Source organism: Muscardinus avellanarius (genome assembly GCF_963383645.1).
Source record: "Muscardinus avellanarius genome assembly, chromosome: 6".
In the NCBI taxonomy this organism is placed as follows: Eukaryota; Metazoa; Chordata; class Mammalia; order Rodentia; family Gliridae; genus Muscardinus; species Muscardinus avellanarius.
Genome location: NC_137791.1, coordinates 101,641,768 through 101,664,607, shown reverse-complemented (window position 1 = coordinate 101,664,607; position 22,840 = coordinate 101,641,768). Strand labels below are relative to the sequence as shown.

The 22,840-nt window shown below is 33.5% G+C and overlaps 1 protein-coding gene across 1 annotated transcript; it reads left to right on the top strand.

Moving 5' to 3' along the window:
* Positions 1–717: 717 nt before the first annotated feature.
* Positions 718–21,500, top strand: GUF1 (GTP binding elongation factor GUF1; the record flags this gene model as incomplete). The annotated part of the gene is made up of 16 exons (XM_080697965.1): positions 718–817; positions 958–1,106; positions 1,372–1,452; positions 2,920–3,001; positions 3,823–3,902; positions 7,091–7,155; positions 7,835–8,038; positions 9,264–9,403; positions 11,092–11,215; positions 11,595–11,727; positions 13,280–13,423; positions 14,303–14,436; positions 17,353–17,454; positions 18,850–18,969; positions 20,342–20,378; positions 21,363–21,500. 16 exons carry the CDS (start codon positions 718–720, stop codon positions 21,498–21,500), a joined length of 1,833 nt encoding a protein of 610 aa, XP_080554091.1.
* Between the last annotated feature and the right edge of the window lie 1,340 nt (positions 21,501–22,840).

The window sequence follows — 22,840 nt, the reverse complement described above, 5'->3', positions numbered from 1 at the left end:
ACGTTGTTTGCTAGATATGAAATACTGATTAGATTGGGAGAAAAATGTTTTTAGAGTAAAAAAAAATTTTTTTACTCGAATGCCAGTTTTCATCTGTTTGTGATGTATCCCAGTGAAATGTTAAAGATGTGTGCAAGAAAAACGAAAGTTTCGGGCTAAAAGCCATTTTTGATGATTGTTAATGAAATCTATTTCTCTAGAGAAGTTGCACAGTACCAGAATTTTTTATCAAAATTAAAATTTTGAAGGCTTTGTTAGGAACACTGATTTCCAGGTATGCCTGATCAATGTGTGATAGGGCCAGAGCATTCCCTTTCATCCTTTCAATTTTTTTTGCAGTCCTTCACCTTAAAAGCTTTTGGATACCGTGCATTTCAGACAATTTGTGGTCTGCACTTGTAAAAATAAATTCAGTTTCTCTTTGTTCCTATAAATGGTGGAAGCATTCATTAAGTAAGGGTCTTTTAATTATGTGGATGGTCACCCTTGACTATGAAACTAATGTATTTGCAGAGTCCTCGTATAATACGTTCTTTGTAATTTGAGCTTAGTTAGTATATCTCTGTTGTCAAAAAAATATAAACACTATAAATGTTAGAAAGTAAGTCGTTTGACTATTAAAACAATATTCTTTGGGTCAGTATGCTTGTTTCATATCATGTAAAATTTATACTCCTAGATGTGCTATTTCTTTTTTCTTTCTAGGAAAAACCTGACATGTCTAAATTTCCTGTTGAAGATATTAGGAACTTCAGTATCATTGCACATGTGGATCATGGCAAAAGTACATTAGCTGACAGGCTCCTAGAACTAACAGGTATTTTCATTTTATGTTATATACTTAATTGCACTGAGTAATTGGGATTTTACTTTTATTATGCTCTCAAATTTGCTTTTAAATTTTATTCATAGTATTTTTTTTTAATCTGGAGAAATATCAAGTGTTTCTCTTTCTAGGAACAATTGATAAAACGAAGAATAATAAGCAGGTTCTTGATAAATTACAAGTGGAACGAGAAAGAGGAATCACTGTTAAAGCACAGACAGCATCTCTTTTTTACAGTTTTGAAGGAAAACAGTATCTTTTAAATCTCATTGATACACCAGTAAGTTTATTAACGTTGCATAGATTGTTAGTCAGCTTTACATTAATAGTGCCAAAAAACTTATTTTTAACTAATTTTAAATATGTACCTTTGCTGTTTTTTTCCTCATTGTTCTTTTGTTATTGTAGTAACTTATTTAAAATATGCAGTGAAACATAAACCTATATTTTAACAACTCTATATCGATAGAGTCAATAGATTTACCATAATTCTCCCCAAGAAAATTATAGCTAATACTTAAAGGTACCAATATTTTGTTTCTTAGGGCCATGTTGATTTTAGTTATGAAGTATCCAGATCACTCTCTGCTTGTCAAGGCGTTTTGCTGGTGGTTGATGCAAACGAGGTAGGACTTTTTTATTTTATGTGTGACTTGTCCATTTGGTTGTTTCAGGAGGTTTTCCTCAAAGTGTATTTTGAAAATAGAATTTTTATGTTGGAATGAAGAAGCAGATTTATTATAATACTCAAAGCTATATTCTTTAATATTGTTAACTTGAAGTTTTATTGTACCAAGTAAAGCATTTAATAGAATTTAGTTCATTTTTTAAGTTTTTAAGCTAATCAAAGGCGTTGCTCAAAAGATTGTATTTTTTGTTAAAGTATGATATCCTAACTAATATATCCTGTCAATGTCCCCAATGCCCTGGCGATTTTAGTATTTCTTACCCTGAGGTTTCCTTGTCAGTTTTTTAACAGAACTTGAAAATCCTTAGTTTTTAGGTGATTTTTATGGCAGTAACTTAGAAAGTGTTAAGTTTAAAGCAATAATTAATAACATTTCTATGTTCTTCTGTGGTTTAAACATAAATCACAAGAGCATATTCAGCATAAGAGCTATGATACACTAAAGTAAGCTTTTGATATCTCTCAGTTTCTTATATAAGTTTTATTAAAAACCCAGAGGTATTTTTGGCTATTGTTACTATTACTGTATGGTTTCTTAATCTTGTCAAGGAAAGTCAGTCTCTGCTTTACATGGTAGCGGGCTTCATGAATTTCATCACATTATGTGTCCTGTAGTAAGTTTTGAGATCGCAGAGGACAATCCATGTTTCATATTTGTCCTGACACAATTCCTGGCTCAAAGAAGGGCCTCCAATAAATGTTTTCAGAACTGAAAGGAATTATCACAGAGAATGATCCAGATGCATGGAAATGTGTACACCATAGTTTTCTTTGTAAAACCTCTGCCTGCAGCTCCCTGTGTCAAACTTAATAGAATGTCTTTTGGCTCACCCTACTTGACAGGCTGTTGCTTTACCATCAGTGATCTATTTTAACCTCCTAGACATAAGCTGGGGAAAATAGTAGGAAAAGAACTGGTGGTCAGCTTTCTATTACTGTTGTGAAATGCCTGAGGTAATTAACTTATATAGAAGTTTATTTTGGCTCAGTTTTGGAGGTTCCAGTTCATGGCCCTGTTAATTGAGTCTGTGGTAAGCACATCATAGCAGTGGTGTGTGCTAAAGCAAACTGTTGACCTCATCATCTAGGAAGCAAAAGAGAGTAAGAAGGGGCCAGTATCCCACAATCCTCTTCAAGGGCATACCTCCAGTGACCTAAGATCACCCCACTGGGCCCTGTGATGCCCCTAATAATGTAACCCTGGGGACCAGCCTCTTGGGAACCTGGGCTTGGGAAGTGGGGTCTTTCAATATCCAAATTGTAGCTGGTGGTTATCTGCCATTTTATTCTTTTTACAGTGATGTAAAACCTCAATTTTTATAAAGACGTATTGAATGGTCTTCAATTATAAGTTTTATGATAGAAAATAGAATGGTCACCTGTCTCTCTGTCTTGATATTTCCAGGGTATTCAGGCCCAAACAGTAGCAAATTTCTTTCTTGCCTTTGAAGCACAGCTATCAGTAATTCCAATTATAAACAAAGTAAGTAAAAATAGGACAACGATATTATTTGCTATTTCTCTTTCTATAAGCATATTTAGTATATAAATGTGAAATATGTTTTTTTTTTTATTTGTGGGTTCTCTAGCTCTTTATTCAGTATGTTTTTGGGATTAATCTCTTTGAGTTGCATGTGATAAGATGACAGGTCAAACTCCCACACTCTTGCATCTAGCTAAGGAAGTAGTTCCTCTTAATTGCATGTGCTAAGGGAGGGCTATTTCTCTAGAAAAGGGAAGTAGAGCAGACAAAACTTGTCATGTTAAACCACTCATAGAAAAAGAAAAGGGACTCATGATCTAAGAGAAAACAGTATAACCCATGCAACAGTTCATTGCTAAATTGAGCTCTGAATATAAATCTATTTCATATTTTAAAATTAATAAATTCAGGATCTTAATTTTAAAATATGTATTGCATTAAATTAGGTTTCTTGATATTAGGATTAAGGGAAACAAGGCTGCCAATAAGCAAAACAGCTTGTTATCAGATCCATGCTGTTTAACTTTAAAAATCAGTTTACATAAGAAGTGATGTGTGCATATTGTCCCTTTTGCTCTGAACTTCATTATGATGTTTGGCTACGATGCACCAATAAGAGTTTAAAGAAAAAAATGTACATGGTGCTGATGATTTACTCCTGAAGTTTTGCCCTGCTTATATTTTTTTGCATGCTTAAAATAGTTATTCTTCTATGTAATTTTAATTTTGGGGATAAAATTCATGGTGGGATCAGTTGGAATAAAAGATAAGCTTTTAATCATCTTCACATACTGCTAATATGTAACATATTTTATTTTAAGATAGATCTGAAGAATGCTGATCCAGAAAGGGTTGAAAAACAAATTGAAAAAGTATTTGATATTCCAAGTGATGAATGTATTAAGGTAAAATACCTTTTATAAAAACTATTTATTGATTTTAACAATCTCGGGTTATTGGGCATAAGTGAAATTTGATTGCCTGGCATTGTAGACTGTTTTTACAGTTTTATGATTACACTTTAAACAATCTTAGATTATTGGGCATAAGTGAATTTTTTTCCCCCCAGTACTGGGAATTGAATTCAGGGGCATTCTCCATCCGAGCTACACCTTCTATCCCTATTTTTTATCCTTTATTTTGAAACAGGGTCTCACTGAATTGCAAAGGTCCTCACTAAGTAGCTGAGGCTTCCCGAGAAACAAGATCCTCATGTCTCAGCTTCCCAAATGCTGGGATTACAAGTCTGCGCCACTGTGCCTGGATAAACATAGAATTTGATTGCCTGGTATTGTAGAATGTTTTTATAGTTTTATTATGTCCATTTATTGTTATTCCATTTGATTCTCACCAGAAACCTATTTAATATTGTTAGGACAGATAGAAATCATTGCTTCGTTTCATTTAAAGAAACAGAGTTGAAAGGATTTATCACTTTTCTAAGATAACAGGTCCAGTTAGCCAGTATGCCAGGATTAACCGGGCCTTCTGTCGTGGTAGCATGACTTCTTGTGTGTCAAGTAAAAGAGAGGGCTTTGGGTTTGAACAGCTCAAAGTGAGTGATGTTGAATGTTATTGCTTACTAATATGTAGAGGACTGGAGGAAGAAAAGATCTAGCGGGGAGAACAAAGAGCCCTTTGATGTAGTGAGTTTGAATTGTCCTCTATGCGTCCAGTTAGAGGTGCTGCATGGATACATAATTCTGTCTTTCATGGAAATGTCGGTGAAAGGGAGAGATTTAGGCGCGATCAGCATATGGTGGGTATTCAAAGCAATGGAAACATGTCATTTCACAGGGAGGAAAATGTAATTAAAGAAGAGGTCCTAGAAGTCAGGCTTTATTATTGTCAGGGTGTTAGGAGTAAGAATTGGATAAACTTTACAGAGAATAGGATTTGGGAAGTATGAAAGGATTGCCTTTGTAGAGAAGGGAAATATTTTTTATATTGTAACAAGTAAACGCAGATAGGTAATATATGGGTCATAGGTCTGGTGCAGATTGGTTTATGATTTGGATGATTCCCCCGCCCTCCCTCCCTGGGATTGAACCCAGTGGCATACTACTACAACCTTTTTGAGTCTTGCTGAGTTGCTGAGGGTCTTATTGGGTCGTTGAGGCTGGCCTCAGTCCTGCAATCCTCCTGTCTCAGCCTCCCAAGTATTAGGATTACAGGAGTGTGCCACCACGCCTGGCATAAGGGAGTTTGTAATGCTTTCTGTTGCTTTTATTAATTGAGCACAGTCATCAACTGAGAACTGACCAGGGTCAAAAAATGTGTGGGTTGAAAGGAAGGTGGTGTAAAAAGATGCTCTAGTGATGTGAGATTACTAGGAGGCTTGTGTTGGGACTACCAGTAAGAATTAACTATGTACTGAGAGCTAACAATCCTGACTTAAACAAGCCAGACTAGTTTCCAGTAATGTTAAGCTGGTCTGTATATATAAATAGAAAAAGCACAAAACTGGATGCAGTCAAAGTTGAGGTTTTATCCAGCAATACCACTGTTGGGTATCTACCCAAAAGAAAAGAAACCAAACTACCAAACTAATGCATGTGTATCTATGTTCATAGCTGCACAATTCACCATAGCCAAACTATGGAACCAGCCAAGATGTCCATCAACAGATGAATGGATTACAAAACTGTGGGATATATACACAATGGAATTTTACTCAGCCATCAAAAAAAACTCAATAACATCATTTTCAGGGAAATGGATGGAACTGGAGGACATTATGCTAAGTGAGATTAGTCAGGCACATAAAATAAGAAATCAGATGCTTTCCCTAATATGTGAGAGTTAGGAAGAAAAGTGGAGCAAACAAGACAACCTAAAGGAGGAGAAAGGAGGGGGGAAGAGGAAAATCTCTAAAGCTCAAAATGTACTTAAACATATCGAAGTCAATCACTAAGCCAAGCAAGGGAGGGAGGGACGGGGAGGGAATGGAGTGGGATTTGGGTAGGGGTTAAGTCAGCGATGAGTACATGTTTGTACACACAAGTTTTTTACCCCAATAAGTTGTATGAATATAAGGCACCAATAAAAAAAAAATTTTAAAAAAAAAGTTGAGGTTTTGTCATGTGCTTATGATAGGGAGATAATAGAAAGTGGTTGTACAGTGATTGTGAACAGTGGACCTTGATTCCCACCTGGGAAAGGATGGAACAGGTGAGGGGCCTAATGGATAAGAGTATATTCAGTAGATCAGAAATTAAGGACAAATTAAGTACTCTGTTGCAAAGAGCACTGCAGTCCAGAGCTGTGGTTCTCAGTGGGGAGGGGCTAGAGGAGTGCTGCTGAGTAGATGGATGCCTGGATTCTACAGTGTACACAGCAGTCTCAAAAGATTTTCTGGCCCAAAATGACAGCATGGCTGAGGTTGAAATATTTTGGTTTATGAAATGGATTTTGAAATCAAGATTTCTGAGATAGTTCATTTTTTTTGTAAATGTTGACAGAGGTGATTCATAGGCATATGATTTGAGTCTTGGATTGAACACTTGTGTGCCATCCTCATATGTTATCCACCCAACATCTTTGAGATTTAGGATGAATGTATATGTTCCTTTTTTTTGTTTGTTTTTGGTGGTACTGGGGTTCCTGAGAACCCTTTGACCTCTGGACTACATTCCTAGACCTTTTCTTTTAATACCTTTTTATTTGGAAACAGGGTCTTAAGCCAGCATGGCTGGCTTTGAACCTGTGCGATCCTCCTGTCTCCGCCTCCCAAGTGCGGGGATTACAAGCGGGGATTACTCCCAAGTGCAGGGATTACTCAAGAAAATTGGTATTGGCAAAAGTCGTACATTCCATGCAAAGACATCATCATTGTTACTTTTCATTTTTTCAACTCAGTCCACTGTTTTCTCAACAACATAATAAAAATGCTCTTTGAATTCAATCTTAGAACCATAGAACCTAACTATAATGGAAAGAAATTTTTTGTCAGTTTACTATTTGCTTTATGCTTTTCCTTTGCTGTTAAACTGTTAGCTATTAGAATTCTGCTTTTTGATCATAAAGTACAAGTCATCAGTGGAAAACTTAGTCTTAACTCTAAATGTTTGTTTTTCCACCTGTATATTTTTAGATTTCTGCTAAACTTGGAACAAATGTTGAAAGTGTTCTTCAGGCTGTTATTGAAAGAATACCCCCGTGAGTATTTTGCTGTTTTTTACACTAGTTACTTAATATTTAAGAGTTCTGAGACCAACAATTTGTTATTATTACCTGTGAATATGCAAATGTTCTTGCAGTAAGAATAAATTTCTTGTTTTAGTAATATACAGAAGGCAAATATAATACAGTAAAATAAAAAATGTAAGAACAATAGAGATTTCTTTTTTTTTTTTTTTTTTTTTTTTTTTCGGGTCTGGGTGTGGAACCCAGGAGCATTCGACCTCCGAGCTACACCTCCTGCCCTATTTTTTATTCAACCGGGTCTCACTGAGTTGCAGAGGGCCTCACTAAGTAGCTGAGGTTATCCGCGGACTGTGATCCTCAGGTTTCAGCCTCCTGAATGCTGGGACTACAAGCATGCGCCACCACGCCCGGCTCAGAGATTTATTCTTGACAGTCATAGTTAAGGGACTTCATTCACAATTTTTCTTAGTTCTATAATAAAAAATACATTCATAAATAATTATGAATGGCCATTTATTTAAAACTGGAAGCTGAATTAAATCTAGCATACCATTTGTATAGAAAGATTCTTTTGTTTTGGCTGTTGGGTATCAACCTTTCTCTAGAATAAGGAAAACACACTAAGTTGAAAATAAGTGTTAAGACTTTAGTTTAGTATGTATTTTTTCTTTTTTTTACTTATATTTAATAGCCCTAAAGCACTTCGCAAAAATCCTCTGAGAGCTTTGGTATTTGACTCCACTTTTGACCAGTATAGAGGTGTGATAGCCAATGTAGCATTATTTGATGGAGTGGTTTCCAAAGGAGATAAAATTGTGTCTGCATATACTCAAAAGATATATGAAGTTAATGAAGTAGGAGTTTTGAATCCAAATGAACAGCCAACCCATAAATTGTAAGTAATATGTAATACTTTTAAAATATGTTTATGCTTATATTTCTGCTTCTTTCTCAACTTGCTATGCTTAGAATGATCTCAATTTAGTAAGTTAACAAATAAAATTATTTAATGCAAACCTATACAACAAATGCTCTGTCAAAAGTATCTTAGCTGTAAAGGAGTGTAGAAATTTCTATGAATGTAAAATATAATTGATAGGTTTTTATTCTTCATGACTAATCATAGTAATTGGGCCCTGTATTGGTGTCTTCAGTGGGACAATTGGTTCTTTGTATGCAATCATATTTAATATTTTAAGGGGACATTTAATTTCATTCCAACTAGTTTTTCCAGTATAAAGGTAATGTGCAGACTTTGTTCATTCTTTTTTTTTTTTTGGTGTGAAACCTTGATTAGCTAAAATTCATGAGGAGGATTAGTTAGGTAGTATGCACCAGAAAAATCGATCTGAGATTGCTTATAAAATAATTTTATAAGTGTGACTGATCAATGTTACTGATTGGACATGACTTCTGGCCCATGGTTTGAGATTTCTAAGGTTCTGTTTCCTCTATGTAAAAACCAGATGACTACGAAGTTCACACTTGAAGGATTAATATCGTGTACCTAAAGTATTATGTTGCTTATTACATTTTTTTGTAAGAAAGTTTTATTTTACTGAACTATTTCTAAAGTTGGCTTACATATTTTGAACATTATTGCATCTTCATTTAAGGTTCTTGGACCTCATCCTACATGTAAATTAGTTATTGTGCAGGGAATTTTTTAATACTAAACTAAAACTCTGAAATATTGGAGTTTGCTCTTTACCTATATGATGAATATCAGACAGATGTCAGGTTTGTTGAGAGTTCATATTTTTCTCCTTGGTTAAAAACTGACCTTTTCCCCCCTTTGTTGAAGAACACATAACTTCATAATCAGATATCACTGCATTTACATTACATTTTAGAAGCCACTGTTAAATTTGCAAAAATGAGCAGTCATAGGAGAAGGCTTTAGGCCTGTGTAGAGGTTTTTGGGTACTTGATAAAAAAAAAAGTGTGTTCCTTTGTTGGGAAACCTTAGTAGTTGAAAATTGTTATGTGGCACTTATTTGTGGTTTGATGACACTTTGTTTGGAAAGTATGTGATAGTTTTCTGGGATGGCTGAACTAATTGGGAATATGCACTTGAACTGTTAAAGCAGTATATATTTGCATATAATAATTTTATTCAGGTATGCAGGACAGGTGGGCTATCTGATTGCTGGGATGAAAAATGTCACTGAAGCACAAATAGGAGATACATTATATTTACATAATCATCCAGTGGAGCCCTTGCCTGGGTTTAAATCCGCGAAACCAATGGTATTTGCAGGTGAGGAGCTCACAAATTTGAAGGGCCAAAATATTTTTAAACTAAAAGTCTTGACTCTGAAATGAAAGAAAAATGACTAGATATAAAGACACAATCTGGTTGTTTTTAGAAATCACTAATGCCAGGATATTCTGTTTTGTGTGTGCTATTTACATGTATTTATCAGTTTATAATTTCATATATATGGCTGAATTTCATATGGAAAATCATTTAGAACTCCTTAAGAAAATATGCTATTAAGAAAAATGCTAAATCCAGGAGTGGTGGCGCACGCTTGTAATCCCAGCACTTGGGAGGCTGAGACCGGAGGATCGCACAGGTTCAAAGCCAGCCTCTGTTACTTAGTGATGCTCTCAGCAATTTAGTGACCTTTTCCAAATAAAGTATAAAATAGGTCTGGGAGTATAGCCCGGAGGTAGAAAAGCCCCTGGGTTCCACCCCAATTACCACACACACACACACACACACACAAATTGCTGATGTGTAGGAGAGCATTGTAATAGGAATTTACTTCTTGTTTCTCTAGGGAGCTAATTCATTATTGTGTCTGAAACAGTTTTATAATTAGGATGTTTTTATTACTAATTATCAGTAGACATTTTCTGAATGCCCTCCTCTCAGCCTAGCTTTGTTTAATGTTGTATTGTACTATTGTAGACATACTAGAGGATAGTTTAGACATTGGAGAAGGTAGTATAGCCTCAAGTAAGTAACTTCAGAACTGTTTACTCCTACGTGATCTTAGAGATATTTGAAGAGAAAAAAAAAGACCTGTCTGAAGATCATCAAGTTACTCTGCACTGAATATCTGTTCTTGGTTTTCTTTCCAACAGCCTTATCTCACTGGGAATTATGAAGTTTGTTTACTTCCAACTTTAAGCAGATAGTCATTTGGGTTTTGGCAACTTGCAACATGTGGACTTCATAGTTGTGATATAAGAATCTGATGAATCAGTAGAACCTCCCAAGTTTTTGTCATTAAATCGCTAAAACAAAATAGGGTTTAATGTTAAGCTGTCCTCAAGAATTAAGGAGTTTAGTTTCATTTTGGCTCCTATGTATATCTATTAATAGATATGCACCTATACAGCAAATATTTAGTATACTTGTAGGATATCTTAAAGTTCTGTTATTTACTTATTTACTTATTTATTCATTTATTTGTGGTACTGGAGATGGAACCCAGAGACATTCTACTGCTGAGCTACACCCCCCATCCCTATCTTTTTATTCTTTACTTTGAAACAGGGTCTCACTGAGTTGTAAAGGGCTTTACTAAGTAGTTGAGGCTGTTGGTGAACGCGGATCCTCCATCTTAGCCTCCCAAATGTTGGGATTATAAGCATGCACCACCACGCCTGGCTCAGTTTTGTTTTTTAAATCAACTTGAATTTTTTTTCCTAGTAGGCCAAATTCTCATGGGTCTTTCATTTTGCTTATTTCTGCAAACACATAAAAACATTGTGGTATGAATCCAATTGTATATTCATTAAAGCTAATGCCTTGTAAGATGCCACCAACCAATTTAACTTAATATTCATAAATTTTTATTAAACCAATATTTTGGTTAATAGACTATACAAAAGTAATAAAAAATTAAATGGATAATTCTGAACTTGACAACAGCACTGTGAACTAGGTTTGATCTATAGGTAGCTTTTCACGTGTAAAAATCTTTATGTCCCTAGGAATGTACCCTATAGATCAGTCTGAATATAATAACCTGAAGAGTGCTATAGAAAAACTGACTTTAAATGACTCCAGTGTGACAGTTCATCGAGATAGTAGCCTTGCCCTGGGTGCTGGCTGGAGGTAAGATTCATTCACATTGTAGAGTCAGTTTTATAGAAAGGTAAAATTTCAATGGATTGCTCTTGGAACATTTTTGAAGATTCTTAGTAAAATGAACAAAACATGCCTATTAGTAAAATGAACTAAAATACTTTATGCCTGTCTATTTTACTGTATGTACTAATGTTAAACAGGTAAGTTTTATGATAATTTAAAATATAGTCTCAGTGGGAGATCTGAATCTTGTTTAATAAAATTAGAGTAGCCTTTAACCATTAGGTAAATGGCTTACACAATTCCCGCTTTCACACCCCCTTTGCGAAGTAACAGTAATTCATCAAAGAAAATAAGAGTCCACAAACTATAAAAGTTTTAGAGTTTGGCTTTTTTTCTCCCTCAGGTTGGGATTTCTTGGACTTCTGCATATGGAAGTTTTCAACCAGCGACTAGAGCAAGAATATAATGCTTCTGTTATTTTGACAACCCCTACTGTTCCATATAAAGCTATTCTTTCATCAGCAAAGTTGATAAAGGTACTATAATGTTAAATATTATTTTATATAAAATGTTTTACTAGCATAAAAGAGAAAACTAAGTGTGTATAGGAAGAATGTGAGAGAAACTTTTTAATATACTAATAGCTGAGTAACTATTAAAACTTATTTATTGATTTTTCAGCAATAAAAATTGAATTGTCTTATGCTTAGTTATGAGGAACCATTTTGTAAACTAATATATGCATTATTTTTCTTAATTTGATCTCCATATCATCAAAGCTATTCTTTTGCTGACAGTAAAAAAGCAGAATAATGAAAATACTGTTCTAAATACAGGATAAAAATAAATAATGTAGTTTTGGCCATGAGTTACTTATAAAAAATAAGTTGTTGGAAATTTTAGGCTTAAAGTTAATGATAAGGCAGGTGTAGTGGCACACATCTGTAATCCTAGTGATAAATTAGGTCCTGCACTCATGTGACGTCTGTGTCACATGACCTCTGCGCTGGTGGGGGGAGGCCGAAACCCCCTCAAGAATTGGGCATTCCTGTGTGTAAATCCCCCATCTTGCAAGATGCATACCTTGAAAAGGAGAACCCGCCTCCTCTAGCCTCGGACTGGCACGTGGGCCTCATGCAATTGCCTCACCCCAATTCCCAGGAGGGCCATGCAATTAAAGTGGATGTCACGTGTACTGAACTTCTCTCTTGTTTTTCACACTCCACCGTACCCATATTTTTTATTTTACTTAACGTTTGGTACCCACATTTTTTATTTTACTTAACACCTAGTACTTAGGAGGCAGAGACAGAATCTCAGGTTTGAGGCCAGCCTCAGTAAGTTAGTGAGACCCTGTTTCAAGGCAAAAATTAAAATAGGGCTGGATGTATAGCTCAGTTGTAGAATGTCCCTGGGTTCAATCCTGAGTACCAAAAGATAAATAAAATAAAGTTAATGATAGAGACAATATTGTTTTTCATCTAAATGGCAATTTATTAATTTGAAACAACTATTAACCTTAAAATTAACTATTACATTTCATCTAAATTAACTGAGCAAAGTAATTATAATGCTTTATAAGGATCAAGTTAAAATGTACACTTATACCATACTTTTTCTAAGTGGTCTAATAAATGTATTTAATAAATCTCAATAAAAATACATTAGTAGTAATTTTTAGTCATGTTGAATGATTATACTAGAAGTCTTTTTTTGGGGGGGGTTGTTGGTGGTACTGGGATTCCTGGAAGCCCTTCTACCTCCGGGCTACACTCCCAGACCTATTTTATACTTTTTTAAATTTGGAAATAGGGTTTCTTAAACCAGCACGGCTGGCTTCGAACCTGCGCGATATTCCTGTCTTCGCCTCTCAAGCGCCGGGATTACAAAAGTGCACCACCACACCCGGCTTTTGGTTTTGTTTTTTAAAAAGCATATGAAAAAAATTCTAAGCTTTAGGAATTTTAATGTTTTTATTAATTGAAATAAGTTCTCTAGTATGTTACATGTGAAAAGCAGACACTTAAGATATATTGTAATTATTATGTTAATAATCCTTTTTAACTATCATTGGCTTCTTAATTTTAGGAATATAGAGAAAAAGAAATTACAATCATCAACCCTGCACAATTCCCTGATAAATCAAAAGTAACAGAATATTTGGAGCCATTTGTTTTGGGCACTATTATCACACCAGATGAATACACGGGAAAAATAATAATGCTTTGCCAGGTATAAATAGAATACAACTTAATATAAAAGTAGGTTTTAGTCCTTTGAAGTAGGTTCCAACTTGTTATGAAAGATTTGCTTCTGATGAACAGATTGAACTTAACAAGATATTGTTATATATGTGAGTGTGTTTTATGTGTATTTTTACAGCTATTGTAAAGAAAAATGTAGTCAGTATTTATGACTATCTATGGTACTTACTGAATTGACATTTTAGCCAAGAGGAAGGAAACTTAATACTTACCATGAAGTGACTAAACATATGATTTCTCATAGCTTCTTTAAACAGTTGAAATTTTGAATAGTTTGAAAGATAATTGTAAAGCTTCGAGACCCTAGATTGGAAATTATTCTCTTTTATTTTATAGTTCTTGTCATATTGTTGTATTGTACTACTTTATACGTGGTAGATAAAATCAAATTCCTTAAAACCACCTACTTGAAATTGATATTGTAAAGTGTGTCTAATAATAAAAAGGTGACTTGAGTTTTAATTCTGTTATCATAAAACTAGGCTAAAATTTTGGTCATTCAATTTCTCTGGAACAAATTTCTGTACTAATAAAGAAATTGGCACTTTGATTTCTTCATCTATAGTTACATTTGATTTAATGCTTAATGAATGATGCATACTTTTAAAGTTAAAACTGTTAGACAAACACAAGGCACTAAAAGCTTTGGTAGGAAGCATAATGTAACCAAAATGCCAAAAGGTTCCTCTTGTACTAAAAAATACTGCTCATCAGTTTTTACTAGGCTATGAAAGAAATATTCATTCATCTTATCCACTATTAGTAAGATTTATAACCCGGTAATTGATACCTGTCAGTTTAGATCAACATTTGAGTTGGTGATCATTGAACACTTTTTTCTTTTTAGGCTCGAAGAGCAGTTCAGAAAAACATGATGTTTATTGATCAAAATAGAGTTATGCTTAAATACCTCTTCCCTTTGAATGAAATTGTGGTAGATTTTTATGACTCTTTGAAATCCCTGTCTTCTGGATATGCAAGGTAAAAAAAAGTAATGGAGAGATTTAGATTCCTGGGTAACTTTTTGAAATATTGATAAGAATGTGTTACTATTCCACCTATTTAGTAATCTCAACTGTCTTGAATAGTAGTTGAAAGTCATACTCTAAAGTTAGAAAGGATTAGAAAAATATTGTAGGTATTAGATAACATACTTGTGATTTGTTTACAGGAGAAAAATTCTCTTGATTCAAAACTATTCTCTTTCAATAAAAATAAAATAACATCACCCTCTTCATGAAAAGATTTGTAATCCCTCTCTTAAGAATTTTACAGCCAGTGGTGGTACATGCTTGTAATTCCAGGACTTGGGAAGCAGAGACAGTAGAATTCTGGGTTCTCAGCTCCAGCAACTTAGTAAGGCCCTCTGCAACTTTGTGAGACCCTGTTTCAACATAAAGAATAAAAAATAAGGCTGGGGGTGTAGCTCTGAGGTAGAATGCCTCTAGGTTTAATCCCCAGTATCACACACAAAAAAGAATTGTACATAATTTTTTAAAGCTACTATGACTTTACTGGTACTTTTAACACATATTTCTATGTTATTTGATCCCAGGTGTATCTTTTTCACATTTGAAAAAATAGGTATTCAGTCAGTAAATAGATGTATACTCTTATTTATAAATACTTGAATAACTTGGTTTTCCCAGGAATAAAGGTCCACATCAGAAAAACCATATGTATCCCATAGGAGTATAGTAGCACAATCATATAAAAGTAAAGATAATATTTAAGTAACAAAAAAGCATTCCGGTAGTCTTTTCCATTGGTGCAAATAAACTCTAATGATCTCAATACATTAAAAATCTTAACATTATATTGGACAGTATGTAATAGAGTATAAAAGAAATACAAAACATACTGGGGAAGTAGATAGAAAAAGTGAATCTATCTGCAAATCACAAGCTATGCATTTTCAAATTAGCATTCAAAGAACTCCAATAATTCAGCATGCTACAGTGACCTAGGCAGTTTAACTTTATGGTAAATGAGCTTCTCAGCGAAGAGAGCCAGCATTGAGGATAACTCTTTATATACCAAGGAAAGCATCTTAAGTGTACTCATATTGAGGACTTAATTTTTCTTTTGTCACTTATTGTATTTTTTTCTTTTGTCTTCTTTGAGAAAGACCTTGAGCAAGTAAGTATAATGGAATTTAAATTGAGGTAGCATGCTAAACAATTACTATTGTTTATGGACATTTTTAGCAAGAAATGTATCAACTGTAGTTTGGCTTTGGGTAATACTTTCTAAGTTTTCTTAAAAAAATTAGCTTGAAAACTTTGTGATTTTGAACAACATAAAAAATATTCTAGGTTCTAAAATTAAGATAATTCTTAGGTTCAAGATGGATGTTTTTTCAAAGTTTTAGTCAGTTCCACACATAATAAATTTATTATAGTCCATGGCACTCTAAACAAGGTCGTAAGCCTTCCATGGATTGACATCTGGAAATTTTTATTTTATACCATGTGTGGCAAAAATATACTGCAGTTTGGCATTACCAAACTAAACAGTCCCTCAAACTAATATCCTTGTGGATTTCCAAATGTGTTCTCCTATTCTCAAGTAACACTAGAATACCAATGTTGTGAACAGAAGTTAGGTTTCCCGTAGGATGGCTTGGAATCAGGAGCTCCCTATGACCTGAGGATGGCCTAGAACTCATGATACTTTTCTCAGCCTCCCAAATTCTGGGATTACAGGTTTGTGCTACCAGGCCTGGCTTAATGGTTTCTTTTGGGGGAGAAATGAATTAATTTCTAAAATTTGGGGGAACTGAACATACAAAATTTGGAGCTGTAAGTAACATCAGAGACTATGTCTTGTTATTTCTGTATTCTACAGAGTACTTAACATGTATTTTTCATATAGTGAGGGTTTTTGTTCTGTTTTTCTTTTATGGTACTGGAGGATAAACCCAGAAGCATTCTATCTCCAAGCTATAGCCCAAGCCTTATTTTTAAATAGGGTCTTGTTAAGTTGCTGGGAATTTCACTAAGTGGCTAAGGCCAGACTCAAACCTATTATGCTCCTGTCTCAGCCTCCCAAATACTGGGACTACAGGTATGTGCCACTGTTTTAAGTTTTAGTAAGTGATATTTGCTGAATAAAGTGTTTTTGTAACACTTCAGGCAATCTGGTATTACAGTTAAAGTTTTTTTAGAAACCAAGTATATTAACAATTGTTGACACTAACTTTTAAAATTAATAAGAATATACCATGTTTTAAGATTGGGAGGATTTGTAAGCGTAATTGGGATTTGTTAGTTTTATAAATTATTTGTCTGTTTGTGTTGTAAGCTTGACCTTATTTTTGACAGTAGTAGCTAGAACTAAGTGCTTCTCTGTGAGCCTATGCTGTGTTCTTAAGAGCATGAATTAGGCACTATTTTAGGAGCTTTATGCGTGTTAACTCATTTAATGCTCACAAAAATATAATCTGAAAAGCCATATAAGAAACCCAGAAATTTTATTAATGGATGTTTATCAGTGCCATAGCATTTATTTAAACAAAGGGTTTTCATTGTCTGGAGATCGGCCTTATTGCTATATAGAATGAGACATAAGCCCACCAGCTGCTAGGAACATTGGGAAGTAGGTGACATTTATCTTCATTGACCCATTTTCCTAGTTTGAACTAACCATTTTCTATTCCTTTTCTCTCTGGATACATTCTCCTCGTTTGTGCCCCTTATTTTATAAAGATAAGACAATTTATTACTTACTGTGGACATTTAGGTCCATTCACATGAAACTATGTGTATTGTTTTGATATGGAGAGCTTGAGGTTTTGGGGGATTGGAGATAGTAAAGGGGGAAAAGATATTTTGTAAAGAAAATATTAATTTCCTGGAAGGTATACTGTATATCATTTGGACATTTTTTTCTTGTTAGTTTTGATTATGAAGACGCAGGTTACCAGACTGCAGACCTTGTAAAAATGGATATTCTACTGAATGGAAATATTGTAGAGGAGCTAGTGACTGTTGTACACAAGTAAGTTGGATAGAAACTAATTGTAAAATATGAAATATGAAATAATTGCTTTTGATACTTTTCATTAATTATAAGTTGCTCATTTTTATTTGAGCAATTAGACTTTTAAAAAAATTGCTTTTACCCTACTATTCTTTTTTCTACACTTTCTAGATTAGTAAAATTATAGAGAGAATATAGAATCACAATAGCAAAAACAAAATAGTGTCATAAAAAGAAATGTGTTCCTTACTATTTACTATGTAAATTTTTTTAACTTTAAACTTACACCTTTCGGGAAGGAGTCAGGGAAAACTCTGTGCATGTATGTCATGCTCATTATGAACTAAATATGTGAGATTATAGTGCACCAATGAAAATAAAAAAATAAATTAAAGACAATACATTTATGGTATTAGGATTGACAATAGAAATGTTTTTATATTCATAAAAATTACATTAATGAAAAATCAGGTTTTCTACATGTTCACAAATGGGAACATTCATATTGCTATTATATTATTTTATATAATGATTTTATGTCTAAATTATACTGTAAATTAGCATTTAGTGACAGAATGGCTATTAAGTAAAAAGAAAATATGTTCAATGACTGAAATTAAGTAAATGTATATGCAGAAATATGACTAGAATAATCTATGTTAAAATAAATCTTAATTGTTTTAAATTCTTTTATAGGTGCATTGTAGTCTTACATCTTAATGAAGTACAAGATGGAGGCATACATGCACACATCGCCCAACTAGCCCTTACCCATTTTCCACCCTGTTTACTCCCTCTCCCTCTTTCTCATGTTTGGCTTAGTGAAAGACTGATATTTTTGCGAATATACATCAAGTACATTAGGAAATTTCCCTCTTCCTCCCCTATCCCCCCTCAGTTAGGTTGCCTTATTTGTTCACCTATTGTTTATCTTTCTTTGTCTAGAGTTTCTCTTATGATCCATTTTCTCCCTAGCTCTTCTGCATATTAGGGAGAGCATCTGATTTTTTTGACTGACTAATCTCTTAGCATAATATTCTCCAGTTCCATCCATTGCCCTGTGAATGATGTAATTTTGTTCTTCTTTATAGCTGAGTAAAATAATTGGTTTTTGTGGCAAGGGAAGGGGCATCAGAATGGGTTTTATTCTTTGTTGCTAAATGTTTTGTAATGGATATTACTTTTTAAATTAAAAATATTGTTCACAATTCAGAGACTAGGATATGTTTATAATAAGTAAACAGAGTAATAAATATATTAAGTAATCATAGAGTATGTCTTACCTTTTTACTTATTAATAAGTTTTATTTCAGCCTCAAATTACCATTCCATTGATTAAGAACATACACTACAAAAATACTTTAAATGCTCTTATTTATGGTATGTAAATAGTTGTATTTTTTTCTTTCTCAGAGATAAAGCACAATCTCTTGGCAAAACCATATGTGAACGTTTAAAAGATTCTCTTCCTAGACAGTTGTTTGAGATAGCAATTCAAGCTGCCATTGGAAGTAAAATCATTGCAAGAGAAACGTAAGCTAAAAATTCCTGTTTGTTCCAAGGCTGATTTTAGAAATGATGTTGTACCACTTAATAATGAAAATCTTAACCTTAGCCTCATAACAGTATGAAGAACTATCTCTCAGTTTGAGTGATTTAAATGATGACCATAACTTTGAATTACTTACACACCATTGGATAATGTTGCAGTTAATGTATATGGGTTTGAAGAATTTTCACTTATATCCATTTAATGAGTATACTTAATTTCCTGGGCAAGGAGTTTCTTTAAAGTTTTATTTAGGTAGACCGTAATTTACTCAGGTAGTTTATAAGTAATGGAAATTGAAAATGAAAGACAAACTTAGGATTTTGTTCACCGGATACATTTGATAACACTTCCTTAGAGCTCTGGAGATTGAACATCAGAATAGAATGTATCATATTAGGGTTTTGCATTTTAGATTAAGGATCTCAGGTAGGTTATAGTAGACATGGGAGATAGGTTAATTTCTGTAGGAAACTAGTTGTTTTCAAGAAATGCAATGTATACATAAGAACACTGAGTACCTTGCTCTTTTCCTTACAGCAAGCACAGGGCATCTCTTGTAGCACTTCTTTTTTGCCACCTTATTAATACTAAGACTTCTGGGAAATGAGAAATACCTCTTCAGTTATTAAATTTGTAAATAACTACTAAATTCTAGCTTAACCCAAACCTACAGTATCAGAAATGGTGAAATGCAGCCATCATTTCTATATAGACTTGAAATAAATTTTATGCCCATTATTTGCAATGAAACTGATTTTATAACACTATTTTGCTTCGATTATTTTGTGTTTCATAAAAACAGATTAAAAGAATGTAGTTGAATACCAGGGAACATCATGGAAAATGCAGTTTAGTTAGCAGATGGTCATTCTACCAGAATTGTGTTGGAAGAGATTACCTTAAGGAAGAAAAGAATAAAGCTCTAAAAAGGGAAGCTGTTTTTCAAAATTAGAGGGATGTGGAAATTTCTCAGCTCTATAATAGGTATAACTGATAGAATTAATATATTAAAATTAGTTTGCTTTGAGATATGTTAACAGTTTTTTTTGATGTGGTAGTATTTCTAGGTTGAGCCATAATTAATCTAATTCTTTGATCAAGGATACATCATGCTAACTTTGGCATAAAAAAGCCTATCACAAACCTTGACCCTTTTTTTCTTAATAAATACATGTTGACAAATATGAACTTATGCTAAGAAAAATGAGTACAAGAACATTTAAGCTAATGATTTGCTTATAGAAATTTTACATAGGTAATGACCTATTATTAAAATATTTTAGTAAAAAGGGAATTGCTTTTAGAAATAAACAGTATAATGAAACTTTGTACTTAACATTTTCTCTTTTACAGTGTGAAAGCCTATAGAAAAAATGTTTTGGCAAAATGTGTACGTATCTAATTTGTAATATTTTATTCTACTTTGTAATATTTCTGGTTTATGAGTTTAAAATCAAAGTAACTATAAATACATTGGCGTCCATTGTTAGGTTTTATACACCCTTTATCTCCAAGTTTTCTTTCTTTCTTTTTTTTCTTTTTCTTTTTTTGAGGGACTGGGGATGGAACCCCAGGGGCATTCGACCTCGGAGCTACACCCCCTCCCCTATTTTTTATTCTTTATTTTGAAACCGGGTCTCACTGAGTGGCAGAGGGCCTCACTAAGTAGCAGAGGCTGTCTGTGAACAGTGATCCTCCAGGTCTCAGCCTCCCAAATGCTGGGATTACAAGTGTGCTCCATCATGCCTGGCTTTCCAAGTTTTCTTTTTAAGTGGATAAATTTCATCTTGACCACAGAATTTGTTAATTTTGAATACATTCTTGAGCAGTTTTTAATCTTATAAAAATTTCTTATATGCAACACTAAGGGAGGATTTTTAAGTTATTTTCATGATTTGGGCAACATGGTTTATTAAAGAGCATGAGAACTGAAATCCACATCCACAATTTGCTATGTCAGCTATTAAGCAATTATTAATTCAGTTACTCTTAATACTAGATGGTTATCTAAATGCCTAGTATAGTTTCTGGCACATTAATGCATAAGTAAAAGTTTCTACATTACATTGTAGCCATATAACCCAAAATTCCAAGCCCTGAACCAGTAATGAGAATGTTAATTCTTCCTTTTAGTGTTAAATTTCTGTTAGGATCTTCATCTCCACCTAAAATAAATAAATAAATAAATAATAAAGCCTGTATAATTCTTTGAAAAGGCAGTAAAATCAGGATCTGCCAATAAAGAGATTAAACAGGGAACTTTGCAGATAATTTTCCTAAGATTGGTAATGACTGTATTGTTGCTTCAATTTAATTGTATGGTTATTATTCTGTGTACTTATTTGGACTTCTAATTTTTAAAAATATTTTTCAGTATGGTGGTGATATTACAAGAAAAATGAAACTTTTGAAGAGACAAGCAGAAGGCAAAAAAAAGCTGAGGAAAATTGGCAACATTGAAGTTCCAAAAGATGCTTTTATAAAAGTTCTGAAAACACAATCTAATAAATAATTTGAGATATTCAAGAGTAATTATTAATAAATAATTTAAAATAAATAATTTGTGGAAAACAAGAGTTTTAATAAATGAAAAACCTTTAGTAACTTATGACAACAAAAGAAAAATGAAAAAATTTGTTTCAGAGTTTTGAAGTTTGAGGAACCTGCCAAATTTTCTTTGAAAGGGAATAGTAGGTGGACAAGAGTATAAAGTCTTATGGCCTAGTCTCAAATTTCTGTTCCACCAACTGTTAGTAATCTTGGCCAATGACCCTTTAGATGTTTAGTAAAACTGAGATTACACTACTAACTCTACACATTATTGTGAAGATTAAATGAAGTACATTTTAAATATTCTCGAGGAGTACATGATACAGTTAAGCAAGTTAATTAACCATGTTTTCATGTGTTTTTCCTTACGAACACTAAAGGCCCCTATTTACGATCCCATCTACCTTAAGTTAAAGGATATTCAAAATCACTTAAAGTGCCAAATTTCTTAGCTGGAACATTTTATATATATGATTTACTTATTTAACAGTAAAAAATAATATTACTACTTGGACATATATGTCTAGCTTTTATGTTTATACATTTTTAACAAGTATTAGTTTGAAACTCAGTGCCTTGTAATAGTATGTATAAATTAAGATTTAAGGGAGGGCTGTCTTATTTCTGACATTCAAAATCTTATGCAAAGTCACAAATGTTTGATATTAGAAGCAGTTATTATTATAATTTTTTTCTACGTTACTCATATCTGAGATCACACAACCAGTAAATGATAATAGACATTCAGTGCTCTGAACTCCCATGTTCACACAGTTTGTGAAAGCATGCAGGATATATCATAGCAAGATAAAATAATTTAGTCATTGGTTTACCTTAAATTAGAAAAATGTCTTTTCAGGAAAATACTGTCAGTCATGAATTTTATAGTAAACATCTTATTTTTATTAGCTAATTTTAAGTGTAGATCGTGGAGAAGTACCCTGTTTATCCCTACTTTATGATTGGTGCATATACTTTTTCCATACTAGCTTAGATTTCTGTAATTATATGACTTAAAATAACCACCTTTTATTAAGTTTAGTATATGTTAGCTTCTGTGCTGAGTTCTGTAAGCTTCCTTCAGTCTATTTAACAGACATTTCATTTAGAGAAGAAGCTGACATTTACTGCCAATGTCACAGTTACAGAACTGGGATTCAAGCAGTGCCCCCCCCCCCCCAACAACTCCATTGCTTCTTGTGACATGTCTTCAATAGGTTTCTAATTCCTTTAATAGCATCTCACCTTCTGAGTTAGGGAGCTATGGTGGCCAGAGAGCAGCAGCGTGCTGAAGGGTTTAAG